At 42.6% G+C, this 16913-nt stretch overlaps 3 protein-coding genes and 1 pseudogene across 4 annotated transcripts in view; 3 read left to right on the top strand and 1 right to left on the bottom strand.

Annotated features, from left to right (window-relative positions):
* LOC309865789 (butyrophilin subfamily 3 member A3-like) overlaps positions 1–16913 on the top strand; it is a 488935-nt gene that overhangs the window by 127477 nt on the left and 344545 nt on the right. The gene's annotated exons all lie outside the window — the stretch shown is intronic.
* Positions 1–16913, bottom strand: part of LOC309865779 (butyrophilin-like protein 1) — a 507893-nt gene that overhangs the window by 256404 nt on the left and 234576 nt on the right. The window lies entirely within an intron of this gene.
* The window catches only part of LOC309865157 (CREB-regulated transcription coactivator 2 pseudogene), a 296465-nt pseudogene that overhangs the window by 105618 nt on the left and 173934 nt on the right, over positions 1–16913 (top strand). The gene's annotated exons all lie outside the window — the stretch shown is intronic.
* The window catches only part of LOC309865784 (butyrophilin subfamily 1 member A1-like), a 39872-nt gene that overhangs the window by 497 nt on the left and 22462 nt on the right, over positions 1–16913 (top strand). Inside the window, exons 2-4 of the mRNA XM_082732598.1 lie at positions 902–996; positions 10742–11089; positions 15151–15177. Of these exons, the coding sequence (XP_082588724.1) occupies positions 912–996; positions 10742–11089; positions 15151–15177 (460 nt within the window). The 5' untranslated portion in view covers positions 902–911. The remainder of the gene's footprint in view (positions 1–901; positions 997–10741; positions 11090–15150; positions 15178–16913) is intronic.

Below are 16913 nucleotides of genomic sequence, written 5' to 3'. Positions count from 1 at the left end.
GATATTTCTTACACAGTGGAATGAGATCTTATTACTCTCTCCGTATTGCAGATAGGACCTGGGGCAGAGCAGGTCAAGAAATTTGCCTCAGATGATTCCCACAACAGGTGGCTTAGTATGGAGGAGATCTTAGCAGTCAGCCCCAGAATCTGTCTTTCCAGGAACATTGGAGCCTCAGAGTCAATGGTTTGAAGCCCTTCTTTCTGACCAGGCCTCATTTTATCCTGTGCTTCCCACTGCTTTGCTGGAATCCTTTATTCTGAGGCAGAAACTCCTCAAAGATAGAGAATACGAGGATTAACCATTTTGGGGGAATTGTCTGGCTTCAGCTATGAGCAAGTCCATGTCCTTGATCCTGAGCAGAAAAGGGCTGCAGGAGGCAGGAGCAGAAATCAGGGTGAATTCACCTATCAAAGGATTCCAGAACAACGTGCATGTGGTGGGAGCCACAGTGTCCTTGAGGAGGACACAGTCTGTCATGCTTCTCATGGTCATAATTAGTGGTCAAAATTAGGGGGCAGCAGAAGAACAGCACAACAGAGATGGTGTGTCCTTCGCGGAGGGCCCTGAGTCTACACCTTGTGTCCTTGGATGTCTGTGGTGTCCTTTGTCCTGTGACTCATGCAGACATGAAGGAGGCCTCTGTGCTGAGGTGGGAAAGATCTGGTACTGTGGACGGAGCAGGCTGGGAAAGTTTCCAAAGGGCTGGGCGGGCTTTCCTGGCATCAAGGTTGTGGGGCCCCCACCTCATTAGCATACTGAGCAGTAGGAAATGCTGTGCTCCTGCTGGGGACAGTTGCCAGCCCTGAGTCCTTCTGTCTGCTCTGAGGCCCAGAGCTGTGGGATAGCCCTGCCTCCTCTCTGGAGGTGTTGACCTGCCTCCTGCCCTGTGTCTCCCCAGCTCTGAGGAAATGGAGGATTGCTGCAGGGGCTCTTTGCTCTCCCATCTCCCCTCCCTGCTTCTCCTCTTCCAGCTGCCTACTGGGGGCTCTGCAGGTAAGTGTGTCCCCTCCCCCTCCCTGTGTCTCCCCAGGGTGGGTGAGAGGCCCTGGAGCTCTGCTGGTGTCTCAATCAGGACACATGGTTATTGGTGGAGTCCCTGGCTCTAGACAGATTCTGGAGATCCCCAACTGCTATTGGAAATTAAACACATAGAGGGGGTAGACAAGATGGCGGGGAAGTAGAAGGAGGCGCTGTTTCAACCTGTACCCTAAAGTGAGCTGATTACCTACCAAAGAACTCCGATCACCCATAAAATCAGCCTGAGATCAGAATTGTACACGTCTGGATCTCTATGGGGGCAGAAGACGCCAGTGGGAAGGTAAAGCGAAGTAGGAACATCGGATTGATATCGGAAGATAAACAAAAGGGGGACGGAGCCATCAGAGGTGATTGATTGGAAAATACTACCCCAATACAAGAGTGCCCTGCATCTGGAGACCAGGATTAACTTGGAGTCTGGTTGAAAGCACTCAAAATGAGCAAAGGACTGCAGAGGGAAATTGTGGAAATCGGAGCAGTTAGGGACAGGGGCTTAAGCCCCGGGACCAAGGACAGCCACCCCTGGCGCTAAGACAGAGAGAGTGCAGCAGAGAAACCAGGTCTTGGTCCCTGAGCTGCCAGCACACCGAGGAACAGGTGGGGTCTGGCTCCCATGAGGGGCTAGGAGGCTTGCCAGATGGGAAATGCGGCGCATTGCTATCAGAGCCTGAGAGGTGTGCACCCCACACCCTCCCCTGAGAGAGGTGCGCTCAAGCCCAGCACTCTCAGACCTGGAAAGACCAGACACTCCAAGCCTGGGCCAGCAGGAAAATCTCAGTGTGTGATCGCTGCTTGGAACCTCTCTGGCGGTCTGGAGCTGCCCAGACAGCCATCACTGCTGTGGTTTAGGGTACAAGCAGGAGATCCTGCGTCTCCAGGGACCAGGACTCAGAACCAGCTCATCCAGCAGCCCAGGGGAAACTTAAGGTGCTCTGGAGACCAGGAGGAGAACAGACTGAGGCTTCTCTCTGAGAGGGAGGTCCTGGTGCAGTTTGCTTTCCTCTAAACCTCCAAAAACCATCAAAAGCTATCAAGGTAAGAGAACAAATGAACAAACATAAAAACCCCCAGAGAACAAAAGCCTGAAAAACCGATTTCCTCAGAGCCCACCCACTTGAGGGGGGCGGGAAGACTTAAATCAGGCAACATCAGTGACTGAAAACAGACTTGGCAGGCCCCTCCCCGCAGAAAACCAACCAGGAAAGGAAAAAAAAAAGTATGACAAGAGAACAACTACCACTACTTCATAATATAACTTTTATTTTTAACTTGTTTCCACTCTTCTGGTTTATTTGTTTTATAGATAATTTTTTAACCTATTTACAGTAACAGTGAGATGTCCAGTACATCAAATTCCATAATAACCATCAAACCTGAACTTTTTTTCTTTTTTTTTCTTTTTCAAATTTTTTAAAAATTTCTTTTCAGGGTAACAGTGTTCATTGTTTTATTCACCACACCCAGGGCTCCATGCAATCTGTGCCTCCCTAATACCCACCACCTGGTTCCTCCAATTTCCCACCCCCTGCCCCATCAAAACCCTCAGGTTGTTTTTCAGAGTCCATAGTCTCTCATGGTTCACCTCCCCTTCCAATTTCCCTCAACTCCTTTCTCCTCTCATCTCCCCTTGTCCTCCATGATATTTGTTATGCTCCACAAATAAGTGAAACCATATGATAATTGACTCTCTCTGCTTGACTGATTTCACTCAGCATAATCTCTTCCAGTCCCGTCCATGTTGCTACAAAAGTTGGGTATTCATCCTTTCTGATGGAGGCATAATACTCCATACTGTATATGGACCACATATCCCTTATCCATTCATCCGTTGAAGGGCATCTTGGTTCTTTCCACAGTTTGGTGACCATGGCCATTGCTGCTATAAAATTGGGGTACAGATGGCCCTTCTTTTCACTACATCTGTATCTTTGGGGTAAATACCCAGTAGTGCAATTGCAGGGTGATAGAAAAGCTCTGTTTTTAATTTCTTGAGGAATCTCCACACTGTTCTCCAAAGTGGCTGCACCAACTTGCATTTCCATCAATAGTGTCAGAGGGTTCCCATTTCTCCACATCCTCTCCAAAACATGTTGTTTCCTCTCTTGCTAATTTTGGCCATTCTGACTGGTGTAAGGTGGTATCTCAATGTGGTTTAAATTTGAATCTCCCTGATGGCTAGTGAAGATGAACATTTTTTCATGTGTCTGATAGCCATTTGTATGTCTTCATTGGAGAAGTGTCTGTTCATATCTTCTGCCCATTTTTTGATATGATTGTCTATTTTGTGTGTGTTGAGTTTGAGTTCTTTATAGATCCTGGACATCAGCCTTTTGTCTGTACTGTCATTTGCAAATATTTTCTCCCATTCAATGGGTTGCCTCTTCCTCTTCTTGATTGTTTCCTTTGCTGTACAGAAGCTTCTGATCTTGATGAAGTCCCAAAAGTTTATTTTCGCTTTAGTTTCCTTTGCCTTTGGAGACATATCTTGAAAGAAGTTGCTGTCGCTTATATCGAAGAGATTACTGCCTATGTTCTCCTCTAGGATTCTGATGGATTCCTGTCTCATGTTGAAGTCTTTTATCCTTTTGAGCTTATCTTTGTGTACAGTGTAAGAGAATTCTTCTACATATAGCTGCCCAGTTTTCCCAGCACTGTTTATTGAAGAGACTGTCTTTCATCCACTGTATCATTTCCTGTTTTGTTGAAGATTAATTGACCATAGAGTTGAGGGTCTATATCTGGGCTCTCTACACTGTTCCACTGGTCTATGTATCTGTTTTTAAGCCAGTACCATGCTGTCTTGGTGACCACAGCTTTGTAGTAAAGCTTGAAATCAGGTAATGTGATGACCCCCATTTTATTTTTGTTTTCGACATTTCCTTAGTGATTCGGGTTCTCTTCTGATTTCATACAAATTTTTGGAATATTTGCTCCAGCTCTTTTAAGAATACCAGTGGAATTTTGATTGAAATGGCATTAAAAGTATAGATTGCTCTAGGCAGTATAGAAATTTTAACAAATTGTTAACCTGAACTTTTTGGTACATACATCTGTGTTTTTCTTTAGCTGTTTTTTTTTAAATTTTTTTTTTTAAATTTTAGTTTAGTTGAGTCTAGTTCATTCTTTTTTTAAAATTTTTCTTTTCTTATATTCATATAGAGTTAAACTTCAAGATAATCCCCTTTCCCCAATCAATGCTATCCCTATAGGTAGTTTTTAATTCCCCTTTATCATAGGAATGTTGAGTCCTTTAACAAAGATATCAGGATACATCCAGGAAGAATCACAATAACCTACTTTGCCCACACTGAGAATTTATATCTACTCTCCCATCTTTTTCTTCCACCAATGTTTCTGTATAATTGTGTTTGTCCTGATAGTATATAAACCTTATACTTGGGGTTCTTTTTCACGAGTTTCTTCCTTTTTTTTGCTTATATATATATATATATATTTTTCTCTTGGCATAAACTTTTATCAGTCTTTTTCTTTGTCTGTTTTTGTTTGTATACTTCATAAATCTTACCTTGGGGCCCATTTGGGCTGAGCCTTCTCTTTTATCTTCCATTTTCTTCCACTCTCTCTCTACCTCTCTCTTTTCCTTCTTTTTCGTTTCTTTTTTTCATCATTTGGGTGGGGACTCCTGATTGCTCAGAAGCATTCCAGGGTTCACCTTGACGGCACCATGGTTGATACATAGAGCTGCATCTGTTCAGTTATCTCTCACCAAAATGACTAGAAGGAGGAGAGCCCAACAGAAGAAAAATACAGATGATGGGCCTTCTGCAACAGAGCTAATGGCTATCAACATAGACAATATTTCAGAAAGAGAATTCAGGCTAACAATTATCCAGGCAATAGCTAGGTTGTAGAAAGCCATGGACTACCAAATGGAATTGATTAGGGCAGAACTGAAAGCCAAGAGGGATGATGTTCACAATGTTAGGACAGAACTGAAAGGAAACAGGGATGAGGTTCACAATACTCTCAATGAGTTACAATGTATCTATCAATAATCACTCTCAATGTGAATGGCCTAAATGCACCCATAAAAATGACACCAGGTTGCAGACTGGATAAAACGACAGGACCCATCCATATGTTGTCTACAAGAGACCCATTTTGAACTTAAAGATACACTCAGACTGAAAGTGAAGAGATGGAGAAGAATCTTTCATGCCAATGGGCCTTAAAAGAAGGGCGGGGTAGTGATTCTCATATCAGACAAATTAGATTTTAAACTAAAGACTGTAGTCAGAGATACAGAAGGACACTACATCATCCTTAAAGGGACTATCCATGAAGATGATCTAACAATTGTAAATATCTATGCCTCCAATATGGGAGCAGCCAATTACATTAAAAAAAAAAAACTGTTGAGATAAAGAGTCATATTGATATGAATACGTAATTAGTAGGAGATCTTAACATGTCTCTGTGAGTAATAGATCATTGAAGCAGAAAATCAATAAAGAAACAAGAGCATTGAATGACCCATTGGACCAGATGGACCCCATAGATATATACAGAACAATCCACCGTAAAACAACAAAATACTCATTCTTCTCAAGTGCACATGGAACATTCTCCAGAATAGACCACATACTGGGTCACAAATCAGGACTCAACCGATACCAAAAGACTGACATTATTACCTGCATATTCTCAGATCACAATGCTTTGAAACTGGAGCTCAATCACAAGGAAAAGTTCCGAAGGAACTCAAACACCTGGAAGCTAAAGACCACCTGGCTTAAGAATGCTTGGATCAACCATGAGATCAAAGAGGAACTGAAACAATTCAAGGAAACAAATGAGAATGAAGACACTTCGGTCCAAAACCTATGGGATACAGCAAAGGCGGTCCTAAGGGGGAAATACATCGCCATCCAACCTCCCGCAAAAAAAATTGAAAAATCCAGAACACAGCAGGTGTCTCTACACCTTAAAGAACTGGAGAATCAACAACAAATCAACCAACTCCACACATAAGAAGGGAAATAAGCAAGATTAGAGCTGAGATCAATGAGGTAGAAACCAGAGATACAGTAGAAGGTATCAATGGAACTAGAAGCTGGTTTTTTGAAAGAATCAATAAGATTGATAAACGATTAGCCACACTAATCCAAAAGAAAAGAGAGAAAACTCAAATTCATAAAATTATGAATTAAAAGGGAGATTCACAACTAACACTAAGGAAGTAGAAACAATCATCAGAAGTCATTATCAACAGTTATATGCCAATAAGCTAAGCAACCTAGATGAAATGGATGCATTCCTGGAAAACTATAAACTCCCAAAATTGAACCAGGAAGAAATTGACAACCTGAATAGACCGATATCTAGTAACGAGATTGAAGCAGTGATCAAAAGCCTCCCAAAAAACAAGAGCCCAGGACCTGATGGATTCCCTGGGGAATTCTACCAAACTTTCAAAGAAGAAATAACACCTATTCTCCTGAAGCTGTTTCTAATAATTGAAGCAGAAGGAAAACTTCCTGACTCTTTCTATGAAACCAGCATTACCCTGATCCCCAAACCAGGCAAAGACCCTACCAAGAAGGAGAATTTCAGATCAATATCACTCATGAATATGGATGCTAAGATTTTCAACAAGATCCTAGCAAACAGGATCCAACCGCACATTAAAAATATTATCCACCATGACCAGGTGGGATTCATCCCTGGGATACAATAATGGTTCAACATTCGCAAATCAATCAATGTGATAGAACAAATCAATAAGAAAAGAGAGAAGAACCACATGGTCCTCTCAATCGATGCAGACAAAGCATTTGACAAAATCCAGCATCCATTCCTGATTAAAATGCTTCAAAGTATATTGATAGAGGGAACATTCCTGAACTTTATCAAATCTATCTATGAAAGACCTACAGCAAATATCAGCCTCAATGGGAAAAAGCTTGCAGCCTTCCTGTTGAGATCAGGAACACGACAATGATGCCCACTCTCACCATTCTTGTTCCACATAGTATTAGAAGTCCTAGCAACAGCAATCAGACAACAAAGAGAAATAAAAGGTATCCAAATTGGCAATGAAGAAGTCAAACTCTCTCCCTTCGCAGATGACATGATTCTTTATATGGAAAACCCAAAAGACTCCACCGCCAAACTACTAGAACTCATACAACAATTCAGCAACGTGGCAGGATACAAAGTCAATGTACAGAAATCAGTGGCTTTCTTATACACTAACAATGAAGATACAGAAAGGGAAATTAGAGAATCGATTCCATTTATGATAGCACCAAGAGCCATAGGATACCTGGGAATAAGCTTACCAAAGAGGTAAAGGATCTGTACTCAAGGAACTACAGAACACTCATGAAAGAAATTGACGAAGACACAAAAAGATGGAAGACCATTCCATGCTCTTGGATAGGAAGAATAAACATTGTTAAAATGTCTATACTGCCTAGAGCAATCTATACTTTTAATGCCATTCTGATCAAAATTCCACCAGTATTTTTCAAAGAGCTGGATCAAATAATCCAGAAATTTGTATGGAATGAGAAGAGACCCCGAATTGCTAAGGAAATGTTGAAAAACAAGAAATAAAACTGGTGGCATCATGTTACCTGATTTCAAGCTTACTGCAAAGCTGTGATCACCAAGATATCATGGTACTGGCATAAAAACAGACACATAGACCAGTGGAACAGAGTAGAGAGCCCAGATATGGACCCTCAACTCTATGGGCAAATAATCTTCAACAAAGCAGGAAAAATGATACAGTGGAAAAACGTCTCTTCAATAAATGGTGCTGGGAAAACTGGACAGCTATATGTAGAAGAATGATACTCGACCATTCTCTTACACCATGCACAAAGATAAACTCGAAATGGATAAAAGATCTCATTGTGAGACAGGAATCCTTCAGAATCCTAGAGGAGAACATAGGCAGTAACCTCTTCAATATCAGCCACCTCAACTTTTTTCAAGATATGTCTTCAAAGGCAAAGGAAACAAAAGTGAAAATGAACTCTTGGGACTTCATCAAGATCAAAAGCTTCTGTATAGCAAAGGAAACAGTCAAGAAAATAAATATGCAATCCATGGAATGGGAGAAGATATTTGCAAATGACAGTACAGACAAAAGGCTGATGTCCAGGATCTATAAAGAACTCCTCAAACTCAACACACACAAAACAGACAATCAAAAAATGGGCAGGAGATATGAACAAACACTTCTCCAATGAAGACATACAAATGGCTATCAGACACATGAAAAAATGTTCATCATCACTAGCTATCAGGGAGATTCAAATTAAAACCATATTGAGATATCACCTTACACCAGTTCGAATGGCCAAAATTAGCAAGACAGGAAACAACATGTGTTGGAGAGGATGTGGAGAAAGGGGAACCCTCTTACACTGTTGGTGGGAATGCAAGTTGGTGCAGCCACTTTGGGGAACAGTGTGGAGATCCCTCAAGAAATTAAAAATAGAGCTTCCCTATGACCCTCCAATTGCACTACTGGTATTTATCCCAAAGATACAGATGTAGTGAAAAGAAGGGCCATCTGTACCCCAATGTTTATAACAGCAATGGCCATGGTTGCCAAACTGTGGAAAGAAACAAGATGTCCTTCAACAGATGAATGGGTAAGGAAATTGTGGTCCATATACAGTATGGAGTATTATGCCTCTATCAGAAAAGATGAATACCCAACTTTTGTAGCAACATGGATGGGCTGGAAGAGATTATGCTCAGTGAAATAAGTCAAGCAGAGAGAGTCAATTATCATATGGTTTCACTTATTTGTGGAGCATAACAAATAACATGGAGGACATGGGGAGATGGACAGGAGAGGGAGCTGAGGGAAATTGGAAGCGTATTTGAACCATGAGAGACTATAGACCCTGAAAAATAAGCTGATGGTTTTGAAGGGGCTTGGGGGTGAGAGGTAGGGGGAACCAGGTGGTGTGTATTGGGGAGAGCATGTATTGCATGGAGCACTGGGTGTGGTGCAAAAACAATGAATACTGTTATGCTGAAATGAAATAAAAACAAACAAACTAAAATAAATAAATAAAAAAATTTTAAAAATTTAAAAAAAAAACATTAAACACATAGAAGAATACCAAAACTGCAAAATACTGGCAGGGGACTATGACAGTTCTCTAATGAGTTTATGTCTTATAAAGTAAAAAATGTGAATTTCACTATGAAAAGTATGAGAATAATTCTCTTTATTTTTTGTTTCCTGGTTTTATTGGCTTTTTGTTTCTTGGCTTTACTGTTACTTCTATTTCACAAATATTTATAGTGTACTGTGTACATGTTAGGTGCTACTCTGTGCACAAAGCAGACAGTCTCTTTCTTTACAGAGCTTACTTTCTGGCAGGGACAACGAGGTTGAAATACCACAGTCGCATACAGTCTATGCCTGTTAGAGAAGTGGAGAGCATGGGACAAAGACATAGAGCAGCTGGGATAGTCAGGGCTGCAGGATGGCAAGTGGCCGGCAGTAGTGCCCCATAAGGTGGTCACTGTATGCTGTAAGATGGCAACAAAGACATGGAGGAGGTGGGAGGAGCCTGTCTGGATTCCATGGGAAGAGATTCTCCAGAGTGAGGAGCAGCCAGACAAAGCTCTTGGTGAACCTGTGTGTTCAAGGACCAGAGGAGGTGAGTGTGGGCCAGAGAAGAGTGAATAATGGGGAGAGAAGCAGAAGTTGGGGATTAGAGAGCAGGGAGGGTCTTCCTTAATGGGCTCGGGATCACTTGGGCAACTGCAGAATCATTAGGGTTTTGGTAGAGAAGGGACATGGTTTTGCTTACAGGTTTATAGGTTCACAGACATTGACTGGAGGGAGCATGTCACACCGAGACTAGTAATTGTCATCCCCCAGGTGAGACAGATAGTGACTCAGCCAAATTTGAGTAGCCGAGGAGCTGAGAAGTCAGTGTTTGGTTGTCAGGCAGGGTTTGTCCTGCAGAAGTGTCCTGCTGTGACATATCTATCAGGTCTCAGAAGACCAAGGCCTGTGAGGGGCTGGGGGCAATGGGATGAACCTTCTTTGAGCACAGGTCGTGATTTGCATCCTGTGAGCAGTGGAATGAAGGCAGGTTTCAATGGAAGTAACTGTGAGGTCTAGTTTCTAGCACACATATAATTCAGTAAAAGAAAAAGACACGGGCAAAAACAATAACTTCAGGTGTGGGTGTAGGGAAGTTTCAGGTGTGATGCAATGAATAGGATGTTACCACTAGGCCACAGTAGTGCTCTTTGGTGAGTTTTCAGTCTTGTCCTTAGATGAGGCAGTTTAGAGCTGTGGTTCTCAGAGTGTGGTCCTTGGAACATCAGTATAAGCTTCTTACCACCTCCTTAGAAATGCACATTCTTGGACCCACTCCAGTCCTACTGAACCAGGAGGCCTTGGGGTAGAGCCCAGTAGTCTGTGTTTCAGATGGCTTCCTGGGGATTGTGATGCCTGTGGAAGGTTGGACCTACAAAGTTAGAGAGCCCTTCATGGAAGGGCCTGGAGTCAGGAGCACAGGCTTCTGAGGAGTCTCTTTGACACCATTTGTGTGTTTCAAAGTTGTAGGATAAAATTGTCCCATTAGGAGTTGTCACAGCTGAATCCCTCAGTCAGGGCCTCCCTCCTGACAGCATGTTTCCTTCCCTGTCCTGCATCTCTCCAGCTTTCTCACTCCTATGTCTGTGTCCACAGAGCAGTTTTTGGTGATTGGCCCCTCGGAACCCATTGTGGCAGTGTTAGGTGCGGACATCACGCTGCCATGTCATGTGTCCCCGGCCAGGGATGTGGAGAATATGGAGCTGCGGTGGTTCCGCTCCAAGTTTTCAGAAGCAGTGTTCATCTATCAAAACCAGCAGGAGCAGAGAGAAGAGCAGTTGGCTCAGTACAGAGGGCGAACCTCACTGGTGAAGGATTTCCTCACCCAGGGGGAGGCTGCTGTGCGCATCCACAATGTCCAGGCTTTTGACAACGGGCTGTATACCTGCTTCTTCAGAATGGGAATCTTCTATGAAGAGGCCGGTTTGGAATTGAAGGTGGCAGGTGGGTGCTGATCGATATTTAGAGACCTGCAGTATTGGAATTTGGAGCCACCTCAGGGTCTAAGTTAATAGCCCTCAATTTATAAAGAGGGAAAAATGGGTCTTTCACTCTTCATTTATTCAGTTTAAATATATAGAACTCCTGGTACATGATAGCTATTTTTCTCTGCACCTGGATATCTCAGTGTAACAAATAAAGTTCCCCGCCCTGTAGAGTTTATATTACACAGACAATAAATGGCCAAATAGATATGTTATAGACAATGTTAGATGGTGATAAGTAGAGATTTAGCCAAATAAATATTTTAGGTGTGAGAGTTCCAAGCAGAAGAACAATGCACATGAGACACCTGAGGGAGGAGTGTGGCTGGTGAGTCTTGGCAGAGAGAGAGGCCACTTGATTGGTGTGGAGGTGAATAGGAAGGTGGTGAGAAGTGACTATTCGGAATATAGAGTTGTTCCTGGTCCAGGTTCACAGAGACGGGATTTATCAGGAGAAGCCCATGAGTAATGCACACTTAAGCAGATATTTGAGTGAAGTGGACAGTGTTCTGAAATGGCCTTCTGGTTGATGGATCTGTGGGGGCATACACAGCATGGTGATTGTGGGTCTGAGCAGTCAACCCAATTGTCCTTGGAATGGAGTGTGTACTCCCTGAGGGTGCAGATGGTTTTAATGGGAAGGAAGTGGATAGGAGTTTTGTTTGCATGGTAGTGGGGGTGGTAATACCAGACCATCAAAGGCTTCATGTGCTCTTATGCCATTTAGATGGCAGGGTTGAGGGAATATTTAATAGAGTAGTGGAGCGAGGTGTGTGGGGGCAGATTTGCTTTGGCAGCTGTAATGGATGGTGTATGGATGGTGAGCAAGACTGGAGGCCTGGATGTAGTAATGGGGTGGAGAGGATGGCCTCCTGCCTTCATGTAGGGGCAGTGTGGTGGGAAGGGAGCACTCCAGCGTCAGAGAGTTTTGGAAAGTAGACCCAGCTGAGTGAGGAGATTTGGAGAGAAGGACAATTTGGATGTGTGGAGAGAAGGGACTTCAGGTACTCATAGGGTTTTTTTTTTTTTTTAATTGATTGTTTAGTGGTAGAAGTATTGATTTTATGTGTAAGCTGCAGATTGCTGCTATAATGCTGTATAACACAGACATAGAAATCTCAGTAGCTTATAACAACATGCATGTATTTAATCTGGCATTCAGGGAGTTCAGTTCATCTGGGCTGTGTTTGGCTAATCTTAACATGTCTTACTCATAAATCTTCAGTATTGTATGAGAAATATAATTAAAACTATAATCTTCCAACTCAAAATCTTGTCCCTAAGACAGTAGGAAGAAAGCTTCTTTTTATTATTAAATTAGCATTACCTACAATGTGCTGTGAATCACAGAGATTCTATCAAGAAATTCAAGGACAGAAGAAATCTCATCTCTTCCATATGCAGACAGAACTCATCCCATACATGTTCTCAGGATCAACAGTTATGAGCCCTCATGTAGGTGGACCTGCCAGCACTATTTGTCCTAGATGGTGCACCTTATATTTGCTTGGAAATTGGGTGAGCATATAAGTTAGCTAATTGGCTTTATTCCGGGGAAAACCAAATTCTCCTCCCTTAAAAATAATTAAAAAAAATAATTCCATTGTAATTAACATAGAGTGTTATATTCATTTCAGGTGTACAATATAGTGATTCAACATTTTCATATATACTGAGTGGAAATTTCAATAGAAACTCTGCAGGCCAGAATGGAGTGGTGTGATATATTCAATGTGCTAAAAGGAAAAAAAAAAATTATATATATAGCCAGAAATTCAGTAAGGGAATCATTAAGAATAGAAGGAGAGATGAAGAGTTTCCCAGACAAATAAAAGTTACAGTAGTGTGTGTATATATATATATATATATATATGTGTATATATATATATATATATATATATATTTACAGTTCTTTCATCATGATGACAGGTAGTGATTTTACATGTGAGTCGTGGTGCCCACAGAGGTTAGGCTCCTACCCTGGCAGAGAAGGGGAAGAGAGTGCTGCTGTCTTCCTTGGTGTGAGCAGTTCAAAGTGAGGGCTCCCAGGTCCTTGAGAAACCCATTCTTGGATCACAGAACTGGCAAAAGGCCTATTTGTTTTCTTTTTTTTTTTTTTTTAAGTACATATATACATTTCAAAGAGAAGAGAAAACACACAAAACACCTCAAGTAAATGCTACAATAAAAGGATGGGATGAGGCTCTCTTTCCCTATTTTCAACAGGGACAAAAAGCTTCTTACTTTTAATATATTTTGTCCTGCCAGTGAACCTTGGCTGGGTTTGCTTAGCTGGTGTTGTCCAGGTGGCTATTGGTTGATCTGGGAACCCTTCAGCTGGAAAGGCTATGCAAGCCTGAAGATGTCTGTCCTGTGGCAGAGGACAGGGCAATGGCACAAGCAGTTTCCAACCTCTGCTAGAGTCACATTCCCTGAACTTTCAGTGGCTGAGTCAAGTCAAAGGATGGAGCCCAGAAGTAGATTGTGAAGGCATTAACAGTAGGTGGCAGAGGGCTGGCTGGATGTAAAGAAGAATGAAAGATTGTGGGTATTTTCAACATTATCCTATCACAGATGGGGCCAAAATAAATTAGTTCAGGATTTGAGTCTGAAGCATCTGTGAGGAATCCTGGCACAGCTAAACCAGAGATGTGGATATTAGGGAGAAAGCTCAGGAGGTATGTAGGTTGGTGGAAGTGATGACCGAGTGGCAGTGGGTGTGCCTGCAGATGCCCTGCAGAGTATGTGAGTTGAGAAGAGCAGAGAAGGATGGATCCTGGAACCAAATTGCTCCTTCTATCCCTCTGGGTGATGGAATTCCCACCCTCATGGTTGGGGAGAAGAGCCTGCTCTCTGGGCCTGCCACAGGTCCCCATGTTCCTTCTTTCTGTTCTCCATGGCAGACTCCCTTACATTAATCCTTGTAAGGACCACTTCCCCTAAAGAGCCCCCAAAATGCAGTGCTGTGCATGGAGTTGTGTACAGGAAGGTTATTCTGGAATCCCTGGGCTCTGGGTGGCCTCCCTGTGCTCTCCAGCTTCTTTCTTCAGGTGTCGGCTCTGGCCCTCAAGTGCACATCACAGGGCCAGAGGAGGACGGGGTCCGAGTTGTGTGCTTGGCCTCGGGGTGGTTCCCAAAGCCCCAAGTGCAGTGGAGAGCTCTCAGTGGAGAGAAGTTCCTGACGTTCTCTGAGACCCAAGCCCAAGATGCTGAAGGGCTGTTCAACATAGAGGCCACTCTTGTGGTGAGGGACAGCTCTTCAGGGAATGTGACCTGCTCAGTCCTCAACCCCATTCTAGGCCAGGAGAAGGCAATGGCCATTTTCATCCCAGGTCAGTACTACTTCTCACTCTTAGAAGGGTGGGATTATCTGGTTGGGGATACCTGTGTGTGCTGGGTGGGGCCATCCTGAGCAGTGCCCTGATGGGGTGTCTGGCTGGGCACAGAACCCTTCTTCCCTCAGAGTTCTCCCTGGAAGCTGGCTTTCATGGTGATCCTGACTGTGCTGATGCTCCTACTGCTTGGGGCTGTCTTCTACATCATGGGAGAACATACTGCAAAGCACCAGGAGATTCAGGAATTGGAGAAACTGCACAGAGAAAAGGAGGAGTACCAGCGGATAAAGGAGGAGGCACTGAAGGCCCGAGGTAAGGCAGGACAGGGCCAAGGCAGACAAGTGTGGAAGCTGGTGCAGAGGAGAAGTGGCCAGTAGGCCCTTGGCCAGGATCAGGGGGCTGAGGAGGATCAGAGATGACAGGTGGGGCTGTGGAGGCTCAAGGGGTCTGGAGTTAGATCTTCATGGAGACATTTAGATGCTCTTGTGGGATTTCTAGTTGCAGTCTTTGCTGCTCTTAGTGATGGGGGTTTATGTGTATTTTTCACTTTTTTTTTTTTTTTTTTTTTTCAGATGAACTCCAGGCCAATCTTGGTACGTTGTTTCCTTTTCCCAGAAGTTTCTGTGTAACATTTGTAGGAGACATTCTGGTTCTCAGCTTACTTGTTTTCTGTGTTGCCTTGCAGACTGGAGGAAATCTGTTTACCTGGCCGGTGAGTGACTGTCTGGATATCTTTGGGTCTCTTGCTCCCTAAGCGATACTGTCCCCTCTGTGTTTCATGCAGAGACGTGAGGACCCATCCCTGGTGCAGAAGTGGAAACTGGTGGGAGGCAGAACTTGCTCCATGGGCTTTCCCCATCTGGGCTATTTTTTCGCACATGGTGCTTTGAAACCTGGAATGATGGCGGTCACTGGAGTCTGTCGTGCTCCTTTGTAGCTTTTCAGCCTTCAATGCAACTAGTTCTCAATTTTCCTGAATACTCTGGAATATTTTAGTGAAACTATATAAATATATGTGGTCATTAAATTTAGGCGTGTGATCTCTCCACATAACACCATCGTGGGAGTCTTTTCTCTGCAGTTCCTGAAGGTACTGATCACAAAGTGTTGGGTAGAGGATAGACAGAGCTTGGTTGGGAATGTCGTGGGGTAAGTTGTCAGTGGTCCAGTGATGAGTTTTCTTGAGCGTTTGGCCACTTTTACCCTAGAGCTCACCTAACATCCTGGTCCATATTTCATCTCTCCTTTTGTGTTAATTCCCATATCTATCTTTTCTGGAAATCATTTGAAGTAATAATAACTTCTTACATTCCCGAAATAATGTATTTTTTATTCCATAAAACATTTTCTTACATTGTATGATTTTTGACCTTTAAATTAAATTGAAAGCAGATGGAATAAAAATTTTGACTTTTTTTTAATTGAAAATTTCTTTATTTTGGGATGCAATTGATATTGGTATTCATTTCAGAAAAATTCTGTGGATGAAATTTGTTAGTATTATGCATTTTCTTTTGGTAAACAAGAATGGTTGGACATAGTGTCTTGTCCTTTGAAGGAATACAATTTTTTATTGAAAATTTATTGAAAAACACATTTTGACTTATTGTTGAATACCCCTGCACCACTTAAAATAGGAAGAAACAGATTTAGATGTTGACTGTATTTATGCTGAGTACCTCTCACACTGCTACCAATTTTTTTAAACATGAAATTTCTTTAAAGATTAAAATTCTTCTCCACTGGCCCCAGGAGATCTACCTGACTCTTACAGGTTCAGTGTTTCCACAGAAGTTGTGTCTCTTCTATTGTTCAGAAAATTAAATGCATATAGGTAACTGGCCTTCCAATGCTTGTGGGCATAAAATTGAATGAATAACTTAACAGTTTTGTCACCTTAGAGATACTTTTTTTAAATTTATTTTTTATTTATTTTCAGCATAACAGTATTCATTATTTTTGCCCCACACCCAGTGATCCGTGCAATCCATGCCCTCTATAATACCAACCACCTGGTACCCCAATCTCCCACACCCCCGCCACTTCAAACCCCCCAGATTGTTTTTCAGAGTCCAAAGTCTCTCATGATCCACCTCCCCTTCCAATTTACCCCAACTCCCTTCTCCTCTCTAACACCACTTGTCCTCCATGATATTTGTTATGCTCCATAAATAAGTGAAACCATATGATATTTGACTCTCTCTGCTTGACTTATTTCACTCAGCATAATCTCTTCCAGTCCCGTCCATGTTGCTACAAAAGTTGGGTATTCATCCTTTCTGATGGAGGCATAATACTCCATAGTGTATATGGACCACATCTTCCTTATCCATTCATCCATTGAAGGTCTTGGTTCTTTCCATAGTTTGGCGACTGTGGCCATTGCTGCTATAAAATTGGGGAACATATGGCCCTTCTTTTCACTACATCTGTATTTTGGGATAAATA

The sequence above is a fragment of the Mustela nivalis genome (assembly GCF_964662115.1).
Source record: "Mustela nivalis genome assembly, chromosome: 5".
Taxonomy (NCBI): Eukaryota; Metazoa; Chordata; class Mammalia; order Carnivora; family Mustelidae; genus Mustela; species Mustela nivalis.
Note: the sequence above shows the minus strand (reverse complement) of the source record. Positions and strands in the feature narration are given on the sequence as shown.